The 24,913-nt window shown below is 28.0% G+C and overlaps 1 protein-coding gene across 2 annotated transcripts in view; it reads right to left on the bottom strand.

Annotated features, from left to right (window-relative positions):
- Positions 1 to 491: 491 nt before the first annotated feature.
- Positions 492 to 24,913, bottom strand: part of LOC123294803 (E3 ubiquitin-protein ligase TRIM9) — a 621,046-nt gene continuing 596,624 nt past the window's right edge. For both annotated transcript variants that reach the window (XM_044875958.1, XM_044875956.1), the window contains 3 exons: positions 18,526 to 18,664; positions 1,710 to 1,934; positions 492 to 788 (listed from right to left, as the gene is read on the bottom strand). In XM_044875958.1, the coding sequence (XP_044731893.1) occupies positions 496 to 788; positions 1,710 to 1,934; positions 18,526 to 18,664 (657 nt within the window). In that variant the 3' untranslated portion in view covers positions 492 to 495. The remainder of the gene's footprint in view (positions 789 to 1,709; positions 1,935 to 18,525; positions 18,665 to 24,913) is intronic.

Consider the following 24,913-nt stretch of genomic DNA (forward strand, 5'->3'; position numbering starts at 1 on the left):
ATTTCTCCCTTTCAAAAAAGCACCGTATCCATATCAGTACCTCAAAAATTATTTCAATTGTGATAGTATTTGTTTTCCCAAAAATACCGAATGATTCAAAAATCAATGTGATTTCAGCCTTGAATGATCGCTTTTAAATGCCGTTGTTTGTTCCACTCTAGATGAAATCTCATAACCGATTTACACTCATTATACAACTTCATTCTTTCAATGATATTTAGCGTATATTCAATCATCAAAATACTATATCTAGTATGTCTTATTAAATCAACTTAAAAACTAGCAGCCATCAATTTTCTTGGCCAAATACAGCCGTACAATGATTTTTGAATCATTTTTATGCAGTTTTCTATGGAATTCATTAAAATCAGCTGAGCCTTTTCATTTAAACGTTTCCATATTTATTTTTGTCATAATAATTATTATTTATATATTATAGTTAAGTGATTTCTCAATAATTATCAAAAAACAAAATGTTAAATTATGTTAAATAGCTTAAGTGTCATCCGTATCAGATGGGGCATCTAATGCTGTATGTAATGTCACACTAACACCACGATTTACGCTTACTGCTGGATAAAATACACCATATAAATTTCGAAAAGCAATACCACCTTGTGGTTCTTCATTCACATAAAATGATAGTGTATGTCGATCTAAATCTAATAATACACCCACAGTTCCTCCAGCTTGAATACCACCTTCTTCGCGATGTTCATGTGTGCCAGCATGTTGAAACCATGATCGTTGTCGATCAATATACATTGCCCATCCTTTATCATCTTTTCCTACAAACAAACAAAAAAAATATTACAAATTACGTAATGCAATTGATTTTAGAACATCTCTGTATATTTTTTTCTATATACTAAAGCCAACCATATAGATAAAGATTTGCATAGATTTGTGTTAGTATTAAAGAGATTGTACCCATAATGCACAAGTATATTCAGAAAATAAAGTATACCCGGAAATAACAATACCGCGATGAAAATATTGAAGATTACCTGAATTAAAAATTATACGTTTTGTGTTGATTTTTTGTGCCTTTCAAAATGATTTTTGTAAAACTGCTATTTAAAACACACAAAAGTTAATATACAACATTTAGTGTTAGGATGTTCTAAAATTTTGATATAGAATTCTATTTTTCATTCGTTATATTCTTAGAAAAATGTATTATGATAGTAGTACAACTTTTTAAAAGTTTTCTACGTAAGAGATTCAACAGAATCTTTATGGAAATTGGATCCCACACAAATTGCTTAATTTGCAAGCTTAAACAAGCTTTACTAATTACTGAAAAAAGCTTTTAATTCCTCTTATAAACCACCGTTTCCGATCTATTGAAAGTGGTGGATTTGGATAGCATGTTATTAATAATAAAATACTTTTCGGATTTTGTTTATAATTTTGAGAAAATCATGAAAAAAATGGTTTCCTAAAATATTAAAAAATATTTTTTCCATAAAGATCTTGTGAAATCTAAATGACTTCCAAAATTTCTAGATTTTTTCGCAAAATTAAAGCAAAACGAGAAAGTATTTCGAATCAAATTTAATGTTTTCGTAGCTCTTATCAAACAACTTTTATTTTATACATTTTTCTTGGAATACAACGAATTGAAAATTATTTCCAGTAACCAAAATTTTAGGCCACCCATAATTTATAAACATTAATTTTTATTTTCAAAAGTTGGGGAAACTTACCTAACATTTTATCACGTGATACATCAATTCTTGCAACACCAAATGCTGGGTCTGTGTCTGCATCAAACTTGTTGACAGTATATTCCCAATAGTGAATACCTCGCGAGAAACCAACACTACCAAGTGCAACTCGATGTTCCCAACCTTCGCCAGACACAGTCTGATTATCTTCACTGTATTGTAGTCCTGGTCCAGTGAGCAAAGGGTCGAATGTAAACCATGCAACTATATTAAATAGAAAATACGTTATATATTATTCTTATTTCCAGACTTTAGTTTTTCTATAGTTACAGTAAAAATCGCTAAGCCATCATACTTTGGAAACTATTTCTGTAATTTAGTTTAAATAAATATTATGGCAAGAAAATTGTGACCTTCGGAATGGTTTATAAACTGATTTTGCTGATATCAAAGTAAGATGAGGGTGATGTTTGTGACAGTTAAAAAACCTTTAAAAATAATCGTAAGTTTTTTAAGAAAAATACAAAATTTTGATTTTAGATTTCACCTTCTTCCAAACTCTTAAACTTGAACTCGATATTTTCGTTAGTGCCATTTTAAATCGAAGTGTCATAATCATAATAACGCCAAAAATAATAATCCAAGGCAAAAAACTTGTGGACTGCTTATAATCTATTTTGAACTAAATTAAGTAAAGAAAAATAAAGGTGAAAACTGACATATCCATCATTTCGTTATTTTTTTACAAGTTTCTCAGAAACTATTTAAAGTTTTTCAACATGTTATATTTATATGTTTGGAGGAAACTTAACTTTCATTAAATAATATAATTATGACATATTTTTGACATAAATGTGCTGAAAATGAGTTACTGAAGAAAAAAGGTTAAAGTGCTTATTTTTATAACGTTTTTAAGGTGTCACAAACTATACAAGGTCGGGCAAATAGAAAATTTGAACTTTTTATGAGGGAATCATATCCGAAAATTAAATTAATCCGCATAGTATCCATTCTTTGTCAACTGAGGTACCAGAAAGTTGTTATCTTAAAACAGGTTTCACTGTATGAGTATTTTTTTGATGTTACATATTTCTAGTTGTGGTGTTACTAATTGGATATACAATTTTTTTAGTTTATAATTTTTTTGTTTTTGTTTTCATTGAAATAAAAGTTATATAACTTAGTTTTGCCTGTAGCTTTGTATACTTAGTTATTATAGTTTGTTTCTCTTTAGCTTCTGCTTGTTTTTGAAAACAGAAATTAGTTTTCATATAGACATGTGTGCGGTCTGCCCCTTGTAAAATGGTCAATTGCAACTTTTTATCAAGGGAGTAATTGAAAGATTTATTTTAACATATAAACTGCTGTGATAATCCCTGCGGATTAACATAAACTGATTATCACCATTAATAGAATCGACATCTTTTATGAGCTGCAGAAAAAATGCAATATTTTCACAATCTGGTGTACAAAATGCAACATTGATACTGTGCATATATTTATCCGGAGTCTGTGATTTTTTGCTTGCAGATTTGTTTCTCATTTTGTCCAAATAAAGCGATGGTATATTTTTTTTTGAGGAATTGAACTGAATTTTTGATTCGAGCCTGCCTCACGTATTCAAGAATCGTTTTTCATATAAACGACATGTATGCGATCATCCTTTAAATTGATCAATTGCGACATTTTCTCAAGGGATTAATTGAAAGATTTATTTGAACATATAAACTGTTAGGGTAATCCATTTGGATTGAGGGAAACTAGTTATCGTTTAAGCTATATAGGTTAATCCACGAACTTGATTAGGTGCAGAAATATGTAATATTTTTTGCAAACTGATGTAAAAAATGTTATATTCATATGTTAATTTATTATTAACTTATTTTGTGAGCTGAAAAAACAGTTCTGTTTTAAAATCTTCGAGGATCTTGGGTGTGGTATTTGCCCAGATGAACTATAAACGAATATTTGAAAACTTTAATTTTTTGAAATTTGGTGTTCTTAAAGAGTTTTATGTGGTTCAAGAGCTTTCAAAATTTATAAGAAAGTTTGACCGAATGAGGAAAATGCACGAAGTCTCTTGACTCAACGAACTGAATTTTGTGAGTCATTGGGAACATGTAGGGTGGACCATATGTTATTCAGTTTTTAAACAAATATAGTCTTTTAAGAAAAAAAAATAAAAAGTGGCTTACGTCATTAATTTTTTTCAACCAAAATCATGTGATTTGACTCCATTTAAGTTAATTTGAAAAGTAATCCCCCAAACAAATTTTCTTGGAGTCAACTTTTCAAAAAGCTTTCGTTCTTGATTTAAACAAAACAGTTTGTATAAAAATGTTTAAAAAACATAAAAGTCAAAAACAAAAACATATCAAATAAAAAATTTCAACAATTTGTGATCGATTATACAATATTTAATTTAATTACATACAACACACAGATGGACAGTCAGACATTTAGTTATTTGTATAAATAAATTTAATGGTATAGAATAAATTCCTGTTTTTTATTCGGGATAGATTGGAGTCCAAGTTACCATAGTAGGAGCCAATACGATATTATATACCCAAAAATAAAAAGGTTAGAATTATAGTCAAAGTTTAGGACGGACCAAGTCCTCTAGAGAATCACGTAAATGGTCCAACGTTTCACATTTTTGAAGCATTAAATACTTTAGTATAGATCTATTCACAGTGAAATAACAAAATATAGTAATCGCAAATAACTTGTGAGATATCAAATTGATTCCCACTAGAAATAGTGTAGTTAAGTATGGTTTAAGCATTACGCACACTTTACGCTTCGTTCTCGATAATCAATTAGCTCTCCAATGTATCCAATATCATGGCGATTGATATTATATTTGTGTTTAAATTCGATTTAAGGTAGTTTGATCAGCATAGTTAAGTTCATATATGCGTGCACTATTTGTGACAAATTCATGTTACTGTATATAATACTTAGACGTAGAGTACATAAACTCAATGCACACACAGTTGTATATTTAAAAGTTTTCAACAAATCGATAAACAAATGATTATTCTTTCAAAATTTCCTAATTCTTTGTTTTGTTTACGTTTTTACTTTAATTATAAATTTTCATTTTTTTTGATAAATTATAAAAATAAATAACAAGAACTTAAATATAAATACTAATAGTCAAAAATAACATCTTTTAAAACTGGCGAGCGCCACTTTTTATGAGATGCCTTTCTACCGCCTTGCCGCCCTTTGTCACGGATAAGCATTACTCGTTTTCTCATCCTGTTGGCGAGAGAAATTTTATGAATGCCCTGTAATCAAAATTTACACATCAGTTTTTGATGCTACAAAATGAAATTAATTTTTAAAACTATATTTTTTGATTGCTATTTATAAAAAAAAAGAAGCAATTTACAAAAACTAATCTGAAAATTATTTTCACTAATTCTCTTTCTTTTATTTCAAGGAAGTTAGTGAAATATTTGCTACTGACATGGGAGCTTGGCCTATACATATACATGTACCATATATATATATATATATATATATATATATATATATATATATATATATATATATATATATATATATATATATACGGTTAAAAATAAACATTAATTTACATTCCGTTTGATAAAGTTACCCTTAAATGCATCATGCATATTACCCCTGTCGTAATTAACAACACCCTCCGGCAAGCAGACATGTCTGGGGTTGTTTAGGAAAGAGGTGGTTTGCTTGTTTTTGTTGTTGTACGAAATGTACATAGATAGCGAGTGAGGTAGTAGCCAATATAATAATAATATGTTACGGACATGGTAAGTACAATTCAAATATTGATAATCGAACTGGTATAAAATGATTTCTGATAAGGAACTTAAGTTTTTTTAATAAGTGTTTATTTTCAAGATACGATCATTTAAAAAATTGTCCATTAAATTACTGTTTACAAGGTCTTATTCAAAGATTAATTTCACCTAGCGTTGCTTTCAATTCTTGATTTTTGAGGATTTAATAATTATTTTCCGGCTATTACTGTTTAGTTATTTCGTTACCTACCGTCACTGGACCTTTAGTTCAGTTGAAAAAAACCCAAAAATCTTTTACATTTTACGATTATCAAACGGAAGGCGATTTTTGCATTTCCTAAGTTACTTTAGGTAAACGAAAATATTTGATTTCTAAGCAATTCTGCAGATATTTTGAAAATTGCGAATTTAATGAATTGGATAATTATTTATTGGTTTTAATTACCCAAAATAACCTATGCACATGAAAATCTGGTCGATTTTTCCACAAAGTTTCTGAGGACTGACTGAAGAATTTTCTCCGTGACATAACCCCTCACATTCGACTTTGGTCTATATTTCAGAAAGTAATCATTCAAACAGCAAAGTAATCCGGTTTTTATATTTTCTTTTTGAGTAAAAATTGTTCTAAGAAATGGATTTATCCAAATTGTAGACAAAAATATTTTCTGATTTATTGACTTTTCCTTTGAAAAAGTCGAGCAAATTGAAAAAAAATCGACTACATCCCGACGTCATTTTTACCCCGATGGCGGCGAGGGCTATGGATATGATAAATATGTAAACATGTTTATTCATCCGTTCCTTCATAACTGCTTATCATAATTTGACAAATGAGTTCAAAGCGCCTTGAACGTTCGCTTATTATAGGATATGAGACGTCACATTCACGACGGCATCAAGTCATAAACTAAAATAAACTAAACTAAACACAAAAACTAAAAACAAATTTTGATTTAATGATACGTGTTAGAATGAAAGGGCGTAATTAGCAATTTTCGAAAAAATTGTTTAAATAAAATAAAGTTCAAAAAGTAAAACCCCACCGACTACAAAATCACGCTGTTTAAAGTATGATAACAAGAAAATATTTTCATTTGAAACTGTTATGATAAGTAAAATCGTCATTACAGTCGGGAGACTTCCTTTCCGTATTGTGTAAAACTTTTTATACCATGTATATATGAAATATACATAGTATATTAAGTTTCGTCCCAAGTTTGTAACGCTTAAAAATATTGATGCTACGAAAAAAATTTTGGTATAGGTGTTCATAGAATCACCTAATTAATCCATTTCCGGTTGTCCGTCCGTCCGTCCGTCTGTGGACACGATAACTCAAAAACGAAAAAAGATATCGAGCTGAAATTTTTACAGCGTACTCAGGACGTAAAAAGTGAGGTCAAGTTCGTAAATGAGCATCATAGGTCAATTGGATCTTGTAAACCGTTAGAGATAGAACAAAAGTTTAAATGTAAAAAATGTTCCTTATAAAAAAATAAAAAACTTTTGTTTGAAACATTTTTTTGTAAACATCACTGTTTACCCACGAGGGCGTTAATTAGGTGCAAATTTTATAGTATGTATTAATATAGGAATATCAGTGTGTGTGTGTGTGTGTGTATTTAAAAGTGAATATCTTTTGTTATTTACGTGACGTCAAAAAAACAAACGATTGCGCCTCAACACCATGTATTATAGTACCTATGTATTAATATGGGATTATCAGTTATATATGTGTGACATGTATGTTTGTGTAATGTGACAGAGTAATCAACACTGTCTATACATGGTATTTCAACAATTAACTCAGTCAATTGTTTGTTTTCACGTTAATCTTAGAGTTCCCCCCACTATAATGACGATTTTACTTATCATAACAATTTTAGATGAAAATGTTTTCTTGTTTACTTTTAAGAGCGTGATTTTGTAGTCAGCGGGTTTTAGTTTTTGAATTTTATTTTATATTATAATATGCTTAACGCACGGTGTTATATTTGAAATTAGAAGTTCTGCTTGTTTTAAAAGAGTTTGTGATATTTTACCCATTTTTCTGTCGTGTGAGCTCAAATTTTTTAATCGATAGTATATGTTGCGATACAACAGAATGTGTTATATGCTACTTTATTTGCACGGATTCTTCTTTACTGCAGTGCAGTTATTTAAAGGAAATATTATTTAAACATTTTGTTATATTGAATTATTTTATGTGTGGTAATTTAAGTTTTTATTATTGCCAATTTTTGTGATTTTATTCATTAATCGAAATAATTTTTAAAACAATACATTTCAAAGTGCGCCAAATATACCCCAGGCAGAATCCCATTTTTTATGATCCCGAAAGTATTTACATACACACTTAATTCACTGGACTCAAATCACACAATATCATTGATTCAGGTTTCGGAGATTGAAATTGCAATTTATTTTAAATAGAAGTTACATATTCAAATTGAATCGATTGGAAAAAATAAATTAAATTGTTATTATAAAAACAATATTTTTAATTTTATATTTTCAACAAAACACAATGATAAAAAAATGATATTTATACATTTTCTAGGAAAACGGAAACTAAATAGATATCATTTTTTCATAAATAAGGAAAATTATTATGAAAGTTATATTTGTTTTCAATATATTTACATTTAAAATATAAATATGTGTTTCTAGCGATACGTGTATCTATTATGTATATTTATCAGCGGTTTTAAACTTTTTTAAATTTTTTACTAGAAAATAAACTTGATCCATATTGGAAAATTTTTGAACTCGTTCAATTTCTTAGAAAGAAAAATATTGCTTTAAAGACGTTCCTAATAAGTGTGTGCATAAAAATATTTGAGACTTGCTTTCTGTTAGAACCTGGGAAAATTAGACGAAAATTAAGAGTCAATTTTTCGATTATATTCGATATATACCATAGTTTTTTTAAAAATTGATGCTTAAAGATTTTTTGAAAATCACTTATAGAAGAAATAACACATTCTATTCATTTTATGACTTTAAAAGAATTTTTAGGAAAATATTTGTCATGCTTTTAAGTAATGAGTATTAGTTTTCCAATCTAATCTTAAGAAAATTAGCCCTGTTACATAATAAAACATACCTTTAAAAACACTTCAATATAAACTTCAATGTAAACGAAAAAATGTTTCAAACAAAAGTTGTTTATTTTTTTATAAGGAAAATTGTTTACATTTAAACTTTTGTTCTATCTCTAACGGCTTACAAGATGGATCCTACGGACCCAAGATCCAATTGACCTATGTTGCTCATAAACGAACTCGACCTCACTTTTTACGTTCTGAGTACGGTGTAAAAATTTCAGCTTGATATCTTTTTTCGTTTTTGAGTTATCGTGTTCACAGACAGACAGCGGGCGGGCGGATAACCGAAAATGAACTATTTAGGTGATGTTATGAACACCAAAATTTTGTTGGTAGCATCAATATTTTTAAGCGTTACAAACTTGGGACTAAACTTTGTATACCTTGTATATTACATGTATACATGGTTAAAAATTGTACCTGCTTATAAAACGTATTAATGAGAATGCATATACATGATTTAAAGATGATCCTAAGAAAATGTGAGTTTTTAAGAACGCCCTTAATATATTTAATTTACTATTATTAAAAAATTTCTCATAGAACTTCATCATCAGTAAAAATTTCAAATTGATTGTACAATTTTTTGCGTAGTTATTTCACAATAAAAACTTTGCAGCAGACTCATGAGAATGTTAATAATTTAGTTGAAAATTTGTTCTCATTCTACATTTTGAAGACCACTGAGATGATTTTTCTTGATCGTAAGTAACAACATGTAAATAGAAAAATCACAAAAAAATAAATTTAAAAATCTTTGTATATACATTTGCGAAACTAGAAAACTTCTATATGTAATATATATTAGGTGTATATGTGCATATATTATACGGGGTGTTCAAAACTATCACATTCGAAAAGCATAGTGATATAGATTATACGATTCTAAGAAGAAAGTTCCGTTGTAACTTTTAGATCCGAAGTACTATTAACGAAATGAGGTTTTGATGACTATCGTTTGTAATTTTATTACAATTTATTTTCATTTTTTCTAAGTTTAATATTTATCGAAATATTGACTTTTTAAGGTAATATAGCAGTATCGAAACGGAAAACAGTTTAGTCAAGTAAGCAATCATTTTTGAGTTGCTTTTTACAACTATTGATTCAAAAAAATTTATAATAAATTAAAATAACACAATATAACATTTTATTGATCAAATTTAATAATAATTAAAAATCATAAAAACATTTTTAAAAACTCAGTTGACTATAATTTAATTGTCAAATTCAATTATCAGCTGTTGTTTAAATTCATAAATATAGCCTAAAAATTTTCCAAGTTTTTACAAAAGGAACCATAATTTTAATTTATATATTATTTGGTATTTATATTAATTTTTTTTTTAAATATTTTAAGGCATTTAATTATGATAGCATTTATAAACGCGTTAATATAATTTAAGAAATATCAAGGCTTTTTGATTAGAATAGATAAGATTTGATTTAGAATTAAATTTTAGAAGATCCTTTGTGTTTGTTCTATAGTTTGATATCTTGCACCACCTTTGCTACTAACGTGCTCCAAAAGTCCTAAAACTATAGTAAACTTTCACTTAAGCGGAGATCAGTCCATTCCAATTGGTGATGTTATTTGAGAGGGGGTCTCGCATTCATACAGTATGTGTATTCCAGTTTACTCCTCTATATGATAAAATCTGCAGATTTTGATCCCTGTGATACTGATTTTGTGCATGTGCTTATTGAGTTTACAAGTAAGTATTATTACTCAAATGATTTTTCCCCATTTGCAATCGTTCTAAAGCCTTTTTCTATGAAAGGCTTTTTATAACAGTTTTTGCATGGTCAAGAATGTTTGTCCAAGAATGGTTGGACTCGTAATCCGTGGCTAGTCAGTGTAGTCGTTTTTCCCAATATTAGACTTAAGGTAGTTCCTCCGCGACCGTCCAGTCAAAAAGTTTTGGACTAATACTATCATTCAGTGCATTAACTGTGCTATGACTATTATACATATACCATATATTATTTTCACAAGACTGTAGTTCCTCACTAACAAATCTTCTATACGTATACACACACATACTATGATATATAACTTTACCATTAGTTATTATATCCTCTCCATAAAAAAATATCGCTAAAACGAGTTATTTATTTAAGTTTTTTATCGAAACTATATGGTAAATAATTTTTATTTTTATTTATATATTTTCTAAATATAGTATTCTACATTATATTAGTTTTTCATAGAGATGGTGGACGTCATTCATTGGTAAATAAATATAATATTTGTAAATTTGTGTATTTTTATACACTTCTCCCATGTACACGTACAAATTGCGTCACTTTTAATTGCTAATATCTCATGTATGGCATGGTAAATCATCTTCTAATTTTAACAGCAAGTGTATTATGAATTAAATATTTTATATTCTGAGTTTTGAGAAATTCTTGGAATATCACTTTCGTGTAGGTACTACCTTAAAGAGATTGTGATAAATTTTATTTTCTACAACTTTATTAATAGTGCGATAGTTTTAGGACACTCTGTATACGTAAAGTATGTGTATCTATACTGTATGTATTATAATGATATTATAATAACAAACAACTGTATCTTACTTAGATACATACATGTATGAAAAACTTCTTATTATAATAATATATACAAGATATATTCTACAAACATTATAAATATAAGAAGTATAAGAGAAAAACTTTATATATGCAATAATATTTACAGGTGTTTATAATATCATATGTAAATTAAAATGCTTTTGTACCTCAGGGTAGTGTTCTAGGTCCATTTATCAATATGATATTCATCATGTATATATCATTTGATAAAACAAACATTGCAGCTATTTGTTAGCTATTGCTCACAGTTGAGAATTAAAAAGTAGCTTCTCAATCAATACAGTTTTGCAATTTTATAAAATTATGCTGCGAGAGGAGGAAGTAGGTGAACAATATTACTCACACATAATATGACCGTGAGCATTTTACAATAAATCGATTTTGATAATTGTTATGCATACATTTTTTTCTACCTATGCTAAAATGTACTGTTTCTTTTTGCAAACTATAACTTGTTTGAGCAACATTGCTCATCTTCCTTCCCTGCATCATTGAAACATACTAATAGAAGTGATGATATCAATTCGGTACATATTTTGATGACAAGTGATAGGCTACTATAATCTTCCAAATCGATTCAGTTAGAAAAAGGCATAACATATAATTTTAACATATAAATAATTACTATAGAAATGAATGTTCAAATAAAGCTGGCTCAATTCATTTTGAAAAGTGAAATGGTTAAATAATTACGTAATTCAAAACAAAAATTCAAAAGAACAAAGTCAAATCAAATATTTCAATTTCAATTAAAATATTTCCAAAAATTTGTCTCAAAAAATGATAGCTCTCTAAGTATTCTTTTCATTTCATCTGATGTCCTTGACCATTACTTTGATATTGATTTAAGAAGAAGTGTTATAAGCTTAAAGTGTTTATCTGTGCGACTTGATTGAGAACATTTTATAGCAGTTTCCAAAAATCGGCTTACAAGGCATAAATCGCATTTGTCGGGGGTTTATTAAAACTTTGTAAATTTCACTTGTATTGAAAAACGTACCTTCAAATGAATCACCCATTAGTAACGAATGCTGTAAATAAGTGGTGGAAACGCAAATAAGTTAAATAGTATATCTCTTTTCACTATGTATTATACATTTATTTGCGCTTCCACCATATTTAATAAAATAATTTACATTGATAAGTAATGGTTTCTTTATTATATGTATTTTTACCCCCCACAGCAAAAAGAAGGGTGTGATAAGTTTGACCGCTATGTGTATCTGTCTGCCTGTCTGTGGAATTGTAGTTCCTAAACGAATGAAACAATTTTGATTTTTTTTTTAAAGATAATTTAATCGAGAGTGTTCTTAGACATTATTTCAGAAAATCGGTTCACTTTGGAGAGCTATGTTTTAGCCAAAATTGTGTACGTTTTATTTAAAATTTTTTTTTACGTGTTAGAATTGCTAATAAAAGGAAATTGCTTATAATGTTCTTTTATCCTTTACTATTTGTCAGAAAAAAAAATTTTCAAAACGGTATTATGTCATAAAACATTCAAAATCCTTTGAAATAAATCTTTGAACAGTGTCACAAACAGGAGAAGAATGTGTGAAAAATTTTCGTAGGAAAATATTACAAATTCTTGCTTTTCTTCTGTGTGAGTAGAATGGAAATAAAGCAAATATTGATAAACTTAGGAACATTTACAATTTACAATTAAAAAGATTCTATTAATGAAAATTTCTTCCATAATATGCAAAATTTCAAATCACTGTAATGTGATTTCAAGTTTTGATTATATACCGATGTTTGTGCACCAATATATATTATACACTGTTTGTTATATTGAAGCTAATTTTGAATGTTGTTACTCATATGGGTATTACAGTAACATTATCTTGATTGTACCTCCTATATAATGTAAAAATTTTTAATATGTATGTTAATTTTCAGTTTTGTCACACTTTGACTATAGCAGCGAAGGTGGTACACTACATAGTTTTGAGAGTTAGTTGTTTTATATTTACGAGACTGAAAACCTGTTAAACATCAATAGTATTTTATTTTAAGAGCCCATATTTCCAAAACCTTTTTTCCCCGATTTTGGAAACTACACTAATCCAGAACAAAAGTAAGAAAACCAAAATTTAAATAAAAAACAATAAAAATTGTTGTTTCGAGAAGAAATTAGATTTCGCACTAATTGAATGAAAAACAATTATAGGTAGAATTTTAATAGATTGTCAAACTTTGGTTTTCAGAAAATGCTTATTCATGAAGAATCACTTTCTAATTTAAAGCATTGCAATATCTATATAAGATTTTCTTAATGACTTTTAATATTTTTTTCGCTTTGTGAGTAAACTTTGGCATTAGCCACATATCTCTTAAGTTTCTAGTTTCTTAAATCCTTAAGAGAATTGATTCTTTTTAAAAATGCTTCATATATCGAGTTTTCGCTTACTTCATTTTTTCTTTCTCGGCTATATTTTAATGATATCGTGGCTACGGTTACAAATGTTATGGAAATTTGATTGAAATACGAAAAAGTGAGGTAATAAACAATTTTTTTAGTGGTTTGACCTTAAGAGTCTTAAACTACAATGACCAAGGACATAGATACATACCACAACGAAAATCTTGAGTCAAAATTTTGTGCCCTTAACTCATTAGACTTAAATATGGGCTCCAATTTCAAAACTACATGTTGAAATAACCTACACGGCCAAATGCTGAAAGTCAATGTCGTTAAATTAGCCTTACAAAACACATATAGCTTTAGACAAGGTTACAATGTGTTTTTATATGGCAATTATTACACGGAAAAATTTGAATTATTTTTGAGATTATAAATAATATAAATAAAAGTGCAATAACAATCGATTCTATAAAAAAATAAAAGCTAAAAAAAGAAAATTGAGGAATAAGAAGAATCTTACGAAGAATTATTTGACGTATAATATGATACCGGAATTGTTCATTAATGATAGGTAAGTATATTAATAATATAAAAAAAAACTTCAAGCGTGTTTTCCTCGAAATATGGTTTTACGATTTCCACGAATTTGAAAAAACTATTTTATCTACCGACTTAATTCTGTATGCAACTTGTTGAAAATAGCTAAAATCTGAATCTCCAAAAACTTTCAATAAAATAAGTAGCTTTTTTTATTGCCATCTTAATGCGAATTTTGGATCAAAAAACCCGATTTTTTGTTGTTGTTGTTTTTTACAAACATGTGCAGTTTTTTTGTTTTTTTAATTATGACTTATTTTGACATTTAGACACTAGAAGAACTCACAAAATTTTGTTTGGTTTTTCTGTTTCTGACCACCGAAAGCGATGCTAGATTGGAAACCGATTCGGACGGTTTTTTTTTAGAACTATCAACGCCAACGTGTTGTAGTTTGTTATTTTAATCTCTAATAAACTTTAATAAAACGTCGATTTTTTTTATCTAAAAAGTCGAAAAGATCCTCTTAAGATTACAACAAACTATTCGAATAAATTTTATACTTTCAGGATATTCAAAGATATCGTTCATACATAGGACATTCAATCGTATTATATTTTAAACATGTACAATGAATCTTGTTTACTTTTGAATACATGACATAGGTGTAGTTATAAAGGTTATCTAACATTATTATATACACATAACATATGCATACAAACACACATATCTACATGTATGAAACAAAAACATATTATCATAGTGTACATATTATATACAAGCAATGTGTATGTATATCCACAAGGGTAATATATATTATCTTTGTACTGTAATTTGCTTGTGATGAAATAATAATGGAGCGAAATCTAAAACAAAAAACTAATTCTAAGCTTTAATTTAGTCCTAAGAATACTAAAAGAAATGTAAACACTAGTATCACGGGGGAAAAGTTTTATTTCTTAATTTTATATCAAAATATGGAAATTTCTATGATTTTATTAGTGCTATAATAAACATCGGTTCGTTTGGTACTTGATAACATCTAGTTAGATGGGTGGATTTTGGAACGAAGTGTAAAACAAGTCTTGATTTATAATCAATTAATAACCTTTAATTATAACTATCATATAGTTCGAATTTTTACATAAAAAGCATGTGGGAAAATTAAAAGTATCCCTTAGAATTTTTATGTTACATGGATTTTTTTAAAAAGTCTGTAAGGGATCTCTTCAGCAATTTTTTATTCTTTAAATTGTTAATAGAGCGAATTTATCAAAACTTTCCACTACGATTTTTTCGAAAAAGTCGCGTATTTAAATGAGCATGATGACGTCATATTTGAGTTATTACTTGATACCATTAATAATTATCAAAGAATAAAATATTTTGTCGGACAAAAATACTGCACTGATAACTTTGTCTACCTCCTCGAACATGCCGTACTTAAGTAATTTTGTTTTTTAATACGTACATGGTTCACTTTTGCGGAATTGTTTAATAATTATTAATGTTATCAAGTGGTCATAGTATCCGACAAATTCCCTACTGCGTCGTAGGGGAAAAAATCGTAAAGTTTGGTAGACTCGTAAAAAGGAAACCACTCACGAAGTTCCAAGTACCTATGTGTTCATCATTTAATATAAACCTTGGTGTCACACGGACTAATAATACAATAAAATTATAAAGCAAAATTCGTATTATTTTGATGTTATAAAAAATATAAAAATAATCAATTTTTAGCATATTATTTAGAGAGCGTAGTAACAATCACTTCTAAAAAACTTAAAGCTAGAAAACAGCAACTTGCAGATCAGGAAGACCGCGTTTATGAAGGCCGACTGAATGATATGAAAGTATGTTGATAATTTACATAAAAAACCTCGAAATGTGGTTTTTCAAAGCGGTTTCTAAAACCAAAAGGTTTTGAGCTCTTTAGCCATTGAATATGTTGAAAATTTGAAATAAATGTAAAAAGTTTAGTTTGATAATGAAAATATGTAATTTATATGACTTGTAATGTAATAAATAGTACTTTGTTGTATAATAGTACGATAACATTTGTGTGTTCTGTATACACAAACATGCAAATAGAATATACAAGAAGAGGTTACATATAATTGGTGTCACTCACATAAAGTAGTAACGGAGTTGGTTACGTCCTAGGCTGGATAAATAGAGGACCCGGGTTCGAGTTTCGGTTTCCATGTAATTATTTCATTTCTTTCTATTTGTTCAAATGAAAATACGTAATGTGTGTTTACCATTGAAGTGTATAGTTTCACTCTCATATGTTCAGTGGTATAATGCGTTAATATAACAAAAGTTATGAAAAGTATCATGTATGAAACACCTTGACTAATAAAGTACTCAAAAAATTTGAAATAAATGTAAAAATTTAAGTTTCATAATAAAAATATGGTTATGTAACTTTTGTTCTTTATCTTTCAAGAGCTAATATTTTCTATTTTCCATAAAGAATCTGAGGAGTAATTTTATAACTTTTTGTTATGATTGAACCTACTAAGTAGGCATCCTTAACACAATCTAATTTTCCAAGATATTTTCTTAAATTATATTAATAAAAAATATGACATTTTAAATTAATTTATTTCATATTTAAAAAAAAAAATATTAATAATTGCCATGCTATTTACATTATTATTCAATTTGTTCATGTATTTTTTATTTTTAAATATGCTTTGCTTTACAACGGTGCAAGATGATGATATTTTTATATAATGAATTTCTAACGATACGAAATAAATTATTAATTAAAAATAAAATGAATTATCATCGTTCAAGTACCTTTACGTGAGTTTGTCTTGTACCTATATATATCTACCTACAATCTACCTGTCTTGCTGTAAAATCAAGGTATGTCTATCTACAATCAACAATAAATAGTCCAAACACTCACAGCAGTAACAAATATGTAATAAAAATGTTTAATTAAATTAATTTTAATCAATTTTTTCCATGAATGGTTTTTTCAGACAAGCCTATACCATTATTTTCGTAATTATCCTTCCTCGAATACCAATTTCGATTGGTTAATAAATCGGTTTAGTAGATGGATATCAGAAGAAAGATGATTTAATTAAAAAAATAATAAAATAGCCATGAACACTTTTTGATTGAAAAATTATGAAAGGCAAGTTTAAAAATCAATTAAATTTTATAAAAAATATGTCCAATGTGGCTATCAAATGGGTAAAGATCGACCGAATACTAACGTAAAGATGTTCTATATTTATTTTTCTAACCTACTTTACACGTGATCTGACGCATTTAGTACTGCTCTGAGAACTTGGACTCTTCACAATCAACAATAAATAAAATTCATTAAATTAAAAGCTGTGTCTATGACGTTGTAGTGTAGTGCAGTGCTCTGAGTGGAGGGAACACTATTATTAAACATCATTTTCTTTAATTGAATTAATATGAGTTGCAATTTTTATTAAATTATGTAGAAAATTTTATTTTAAATTCATTTTACCGTCTTTACAGAATGAGTAAACTTCCTATTTAACACGCTTATGTTAACTTCACTTGAAACTAGGTTAGGTTAGGTTAGGTTATAGAGGCTGTCCTGGGGTGGGACACATTTAGACCATAGGGTCCGTTGCGATACCGTAAAAGTGTTGAGCCATCCTCGGCTGCTACTCCGTGAATCATTTGGAGCTGTTAAGAACAGCAGAAGTGCTTTGACGTCTTCGGACTTTAGGTCGGAGAGGTCGTCAAAGAAAGGCTGGCTCAAGTAAGCCCATCTCCTCTTGGCAAGAGCTGGGCAGTGGCGGAGAAGATGAGATATTGTCTCCTCCTTCTCACTACTGTGACAGCTCTTGCAGTAGTCATGATACATTGCCAGGTATTTTTGTATATTCCTCCTTCTACACAGAAACAGTCAAATATCAATTTTTTGAACCAAATAAAGCTACCCTACGTTTTTTGGGTAATTTTACATTAAAAAGGCTTGTTGCGATTTTTTTTCAAAGTTCACCATTTTTTAGTTATTAACAGTTTAATGTTTGTAAAAAACTGCAGAAAGATTATTTTCAAAACTGAAAATTAATGCAAATAAATAAAATTTTTGAGTTTTTCAAAATCTTAAAATAACCTTTGAACATATTTAACAAGTTCTGAAAAGTAATTACAGATTTTTTTTTGATTCCAAAGCCACAATTTTTAATTGTTTCGATATGTAAAATTTAACAAAAAATTTTTAAAATATGATCCAAATTAGATTTTTTATTATCCAAATCAGATCAAAAATCGTTTTTCTGGATAAGCTAGAAAAATTATGTGATTTGAATAAAAAATTTGACAATTTAGTAGAATAAATTATTTAAATTGGTTAAATTTTGCATGTGGTATAGCAAAATTAATTTTTTTGAATAATTATTCAGGTCATCCATCAAGTTCAAATGATATTGATAAAAATTAAAATACAAACCTTCAGCTGTTTGAAGTCCAATTAGCTCACTGTATTCACCTTCACCAGAACTGTTGAATGCCTTTACGCGTGCGTTGTACATTGAATGAAAATGTAATCCATCAACGGTACAGATTGTTTCACCACCACAATATACTTCCTATAACAAACACAAAAATATAAAAAAATAAGAGACGAGAAATTATGAAAAAAAAAAACTGAATTAATTTTTATTCGTATTATATTTTGCATTTTACTGTTTATTCACATTCTGATAGAAAGTTATTTTATTCACTCCGTTAATCGACATAAAAATGGTCATCCTTACAATTTGAGCTGTGAGGTATAATTAAAGAAGTTAAAATTTTAGAAGTTAACCTTTTTTGGAATCTAACAATATTAAAATAAAAATTTTTTTTCCTCGAAAATTGACTCATTAAAATTCCTCAATGTTATCGGATGAAATTAGAACAAATTCACTATTTGACTACCTATTTGACTACCTAGAAATTTTCAACTCATAGCTTTTATAGTTTTTGAGAAAATGGAAACGTAAGTTTTGGCCTAATTCGGACCTTCATGAGAAAATAAAGATATCTACTAAAAAATACTTCAAACAAAAGTTCTCTTTTGAGAACTATTTACGATATTTGGTAGAGGTTACACCGAAAGTCAAAAGTAATTTACAACGCGAGTTTTAGCAAAAGTAGTTTATGTTTAATAGAGTTTTTCACTTGAGCGTCTTTTTCGAAGCATATTACTGCTCTATTTACTACTCATTAATTCTACACAAATGCTTTTTTAAATGAATATTAGTTGATGTGTTGGAAAAAGCTTTTACAACAAAATTCGTGTGGCCACTTAATGCTACACGCACAAAATTTAATATTTTTTGGAATGAAATGAGCTATTGAAATGAAAATTTTGGCGATAATTGATCCGAGAGTTAATAATCTAACTCCTGAAGGTTGTACCTCTGCTTGTTTTTTATATTAATCAAACAAAATATTTCGTAGGTACTAAATGGACCTTTTTGTGTAAATAAAAAAATATCATAATTTAACACAAATTAATATTTAATTTATTATTATTTTCATCGAAAAAAGCCTTTTTACTGCAATAAAAAAAGGTTAATTAAGATTGACGACGGTTAATTAACGTTTTTTTGTTTGCTTGTTTGTTTGTTTGTTTTGTTTTGTTATTTTTTTTGGAAAATTAAATATTCGCACCGTGCGTGAGTTTTATTGGAGGTCATGGTAACGATACACTACTTTAATTATAGAATTGTATGGATGCATATGTAATTGTATGGATTTATGACTTACATTGAAAATTTAATATTATTGTCTCACAAATTTAATTAAATAATTATGATAATTTACATTTGAAAAATATTATTTTTCCAATTTGATTTCTTATTTTCACAATTTTTAATACATTAAGTTTAATTAATTAATGTTTAATAAATTTAATTTGACATTTTCTATAACATTAACATGTAAAGAATTGCAAATTAGTCATAACAGTCTCCTTTATTGCCAAAATTTTTCACTGGAAGCGCTGGTATCGATTTAATTGTCCCTACCATGACTACCCACACAACGAATAGGTAAATATAATAAGATACGATTTTTTGAAATATTTTTAGAGAATTTTTGAATTGTAATATAAAATTTACATAATTCAAGATTGGAATTTATATCATTGGTAAACAATTTTATAAAATTCGAAGAAATTTTGAAGGAAAGTTGGCATTTAATGTTTTGTCTGAAAATATGGTTGGAGTGCAAATAAAAATACATATTATATGATGAACGTAACACAAGAAGACATTAAATATTTATCTTAATTCATTTATTTTTTATTAATTTTTGAATATTACCATTTCAAAGTTCACTTTGATTGATATAAATGAACTTAAGTGTATAAAAAGACAAAAGATAATAAAAAATTAATAGCTAAAATTTATTGAAATCAAAAATTTATTTCACTTTCAAGATTTAATAAGCTCTGTTAAATTGTGCAATTTAATTTTCAATACGTTTTCATTTATTAGGATCAGATTTTAATAAAATATTTTAACAAATAAAAGTAGGCGAATAATATGTTGAATATATATATCAAACCATACAGTTCGTGTGTTTGTAGCTTGCTCTATGGTCGTCCTTTTGTTAACTATATATAATATACCATTATATTAATCACTTTAGTTCAGGTTCTGAGGGAAGAGACTTTAAAAATACGATTTTCAAGGTAGGATTAATCACTGGACGAGAATAAAAATATGTGAGCCTCGTAATTTCCAAGTTTGAATACTCCAATGGAAAAGACACACTTGAAAATGTTGATGAAAACTGCGATGAGCAATTTTTGCAAGTTCCTAAAATCATAGATGAAAAATACCTATTCATTAATAGATATAGGTTATTCGCAAAATTGAAGAAAAATTCTATCAACGCTCGTTATTTTTCCCTATATTAATTTTTAGCTTTAATAAATTCATTAAATACCACGGAAATCATAAATGAATCTGATGTAGTTATTGCTCATAAATAAGGGCTGACTGACCAGCGCCGCTCTAACACCTAACTGACTGACAATCATAACTGTTATCTATATGCAATATATAATCTGTGTAACAATTTTCAGCTTTAGTAAATTCATTTTAGTACCACGTAAAACTGCACGTTTTGATAGCATATATCTGACCCCTGTTTGACTGACCGCAGTATGTGTGTGTACACAACTACTCTAGCCAATCCTCAAATGATCAGATTTAGTAAATTCAACGAATTTTTTTTGGCCTGGCTCTTCCATTAAAGTACTTGGGTAGACAATGTATCTACTCGGAAAATAACTGGCAAAGATCAAGTTGTCAGAGTGGTTAGGCTTGTGGATATAACAATTACAACAAACAATGTTTAGTTTTTAAGATCGAATATCTGAATACTTTTTGGCCTGTACTATTATACATCATTTGATATGATACCAAATATGGCATAGGGGAAATGCACGTTATATTATATATAAAAGGGATAATTTTACATTATACAACAAAATATATAATACAGATCATTAATCTTTTGCTATAAACTAACCACGATGCTTTTATACATACATTCAGTTTATGTCACATAAAATGCATATCAGTTGTATATACCAAAAAAAAAAAAGACTTCAAACCACAATAAAATATATTTAATAATGTACATATATATACCTCTAAATTATATCAATCGATATTTTAGTGAATTATATTACCCCACTGCATGCTGTAAGAATTTTATAACAACATACTTTGAAGAGGGTGTTTGGATATATACTTTATAATTAAATATGCTACAGACACCCTTAATATAGCGAAACTTCTTTAACGAAGTGCACTTGTGATAATCATAGCCAAAAATATTAATTCGTATATTATAAAAATTTACATTTTTTCTGACAGCTAAAAAACTAGATGACAGTTTTCTTAAGGCGTTTCGATACCAAAACGAATTTTGTGTGCCAATTAAAGAGTTTTATTATGCCTTCTGTATAAATTTCAAGTCGATTCTCTGTACGGTTTACGATAAATTAATTATTAAAAACCGCCTTTTTTACATGGTGATATATAAAGAAGTCGCAAGGTTGATTTTTTAGTGCTTTTAAAAATGTTACCATTTACATCAAAAACTTTTATCTGGGCATAAAAATGAAAAACTTTTTTTGGTAAAAAACATTGACTTTGATGGAGAATTTCTCATAAACCGTACAGAGACGCGATATGCATTTTTCACAATAGACGTATAAAAGGATGATTAGTTGCTAAATAAAATTTTAAATTAATAGACATTCACGAATCAATTTCAAGTGATTACTCACTAGATCTCGATTAGACGTTATTAGGCTTACCTAGGTAATAATTTTTGCGAAATTCAGAAAAATGGTCCATTATAGCGTGGGCCATCTATTTGCTTCTTTAAAAAAAAGCTATTAAACTGTGAAAACCCCAATTAAATGGTTTTAAATGATTGTTGCTTTATTTACGAGTAGTTTATAGGTCGCTTTTGAACTACCCAGTATAAGGAAGCTATTGCAATGAGTTTCAAAAGCTAAATCGAAGTTCCAATATATATTTATATAACATAGGTTTTAAAATTTAAAACATATCACACAAGCATCCCTTATAATGAAAACTTGACAGCATCCCTTGATGAGTATTACGACGAAATGAAAAACGTCTTAGAATTCGCCAGCTTTAGCAATTTACAAATACTATTTCAGTTTTTTTTAAATGAATAACTAAATTATTCTAGACAATTTAAAGGAAATGATAACTTGATATATATTGAAGTTTTACTGTAATACCATTAATTTTTCATATAATTGTAAATTTGATCCCTCTGATTTGGTAAATGCATTTTGTTTTTCGTTTAACTGTTAAACCAATGATTTAAACTTCCATATTGTAAAATATCTAATGATTTCAGCCAATAATTTTTGACAATTTAAAACTTTAGAACATTATAATTAAAAGATTTCATACTTCATTCAGTATTAATAATTTCCTCTTGCGATTCATTTTTTATGCGATTTATTCGGTTTGATTTGATTTTATTTCTCTCACATAGGATGTATGTTAGTTATTTAATATTTATATACCTATAAATTATAATGATCATACCTATTGTTTTGCATCTAATGTTTGTTTTGCTGACGATTTTCTTTGAAGTTTACAATAAAAACTCAAACAAATTTTACACTCATTAGAAAAACTCCGATATAATTACCTGTTTTATACAAAAGCATCAAGTTATGATCGTCTCATTAATTTAAAAAAAAAAAATTAGCTAGGCGTGTAACAATGGTAGTACGTTAATGATTCAGATATTTCCTTCTAATTTCTTTAAACTTACTTTTCATTTAATTGAGCGAAAATAAATAAACCAGAGTACATTTTTTGGAACTATTTATGACAAATTTACTATTATAAATCATTACCCAGGGTGGTAGATCTGTATTATTTGGATTAACCAAAAAAGGTACATTATGCTGAATAAAACAAAAACCTATTCAATAAATGGAGGAAGCGTTGTAAAATACAATTTCACTATAAAACTGTTAAATCGATATTAATTTGTACTGTTTTAAAACTACGTCATCCTAAAAAAAAATGTTTATGTATATAGGAAAATTCTTCCCGCTACATGTTTTTTAAGTATTAACAGAAAAGTAGATTTTCAACCTGGTAAATACATAATAATAATAATACTACAAGGGTATATAATACTGATCCCAAGGGATCATGTTCATTATTTCTGAACAGGATATTGCAACAATTTTAATAAATTATTCAAAATATATTCATTTTGTCAGTCAATGTTGATTTTGTGTTTATATCACGATTTCAGTTAAAAATCAAAATGTGCTAAAAAAATCCTTACAAATAGTTAAGGGAGAATGTTTGAAGCATTAATCCCAAACCGTGTTCATAGCCAGAACATAGTCAGTATTGAAAAATTAAAAAATCTAATAAATAATTGGCGATCCATTTCTTGGGAATCAATAAAAACGCTGCCATTTAATTTTTATAAACATCTAACGTCTCATGTTAGCTTTCGCAGGATATTACGAGATCTTTAACCAAAAACTTTTTTTAACCCCCGAACTAAAAAAAACTACTTATGTGGCATTTCCGTGCAGACCAGCATGCTGGATTGATTTCAGAACACATCTCATGTTTGCCCACAAAAGTAGAATTGTTTCAATATAAAAGCTGTACGTTTAATGAATTAATTTAACTCACTTTTAATTAAAAAAAGCATTCAATATATTGTAATGTTTTTTAATTAAATAAATGCTCGTTTTATTTGTTTATTTATTTATTTATTTATTTATTGCAAATTAAAATTGTAGGCCTGAATAAATAGAAAATAAACTGTTTTTGAAGTTAAATACTTTTCTTTGATTTATGAAAATTATTGATGCTCAAATTAAACAATTTTATCTGACATAGTGTTAATTTGCACGTTAACGTAAAACGCAAATACAGTCAAAGCTGGATAAGCGAGAGTTCAAAGGAGCACAATCTCATTTTCGCTTATAGAGGTTTCTCACTAACCCGAGTTTCTCGCTAATGCAGGTACATGGGTAGCGTTTCTCTCTTATACAGGTACGCAGCAATAACAAGTCACAGCAAGTACGAATGTAGTAAATATGTATTTTATTGTAGGTATAGTTCCTCCTAAATAATATAAACAAATAAAGCTCGACTGTCGCTTATAGAGGTATAGATAAGTAGCAGTCTCACTTACGGAGGTCCATGAGGGTAAAACGGCTCTCTCTTACAGTGGTTTCTGTTTCTCGCTAATAGAGGAGCTTACAACGACGGGTCCTGGCTATTACTCTCACTTATAGAGTTTTCTCA

This window comes from Chrysoperla carnea, chromosome 3, assembly GCF_905475395.1.
Source record: "Chrysoperla carnea chromosome 3, inChrCarn1.1, whole genome shotgun sequence".
Taxonomy (NCBI): Eukaryota; Metazoa; Arthropoda; class Insecta; order Neuroptera; family Chrysopidae; genus Chrysoperla; species Chrysoperla carnea.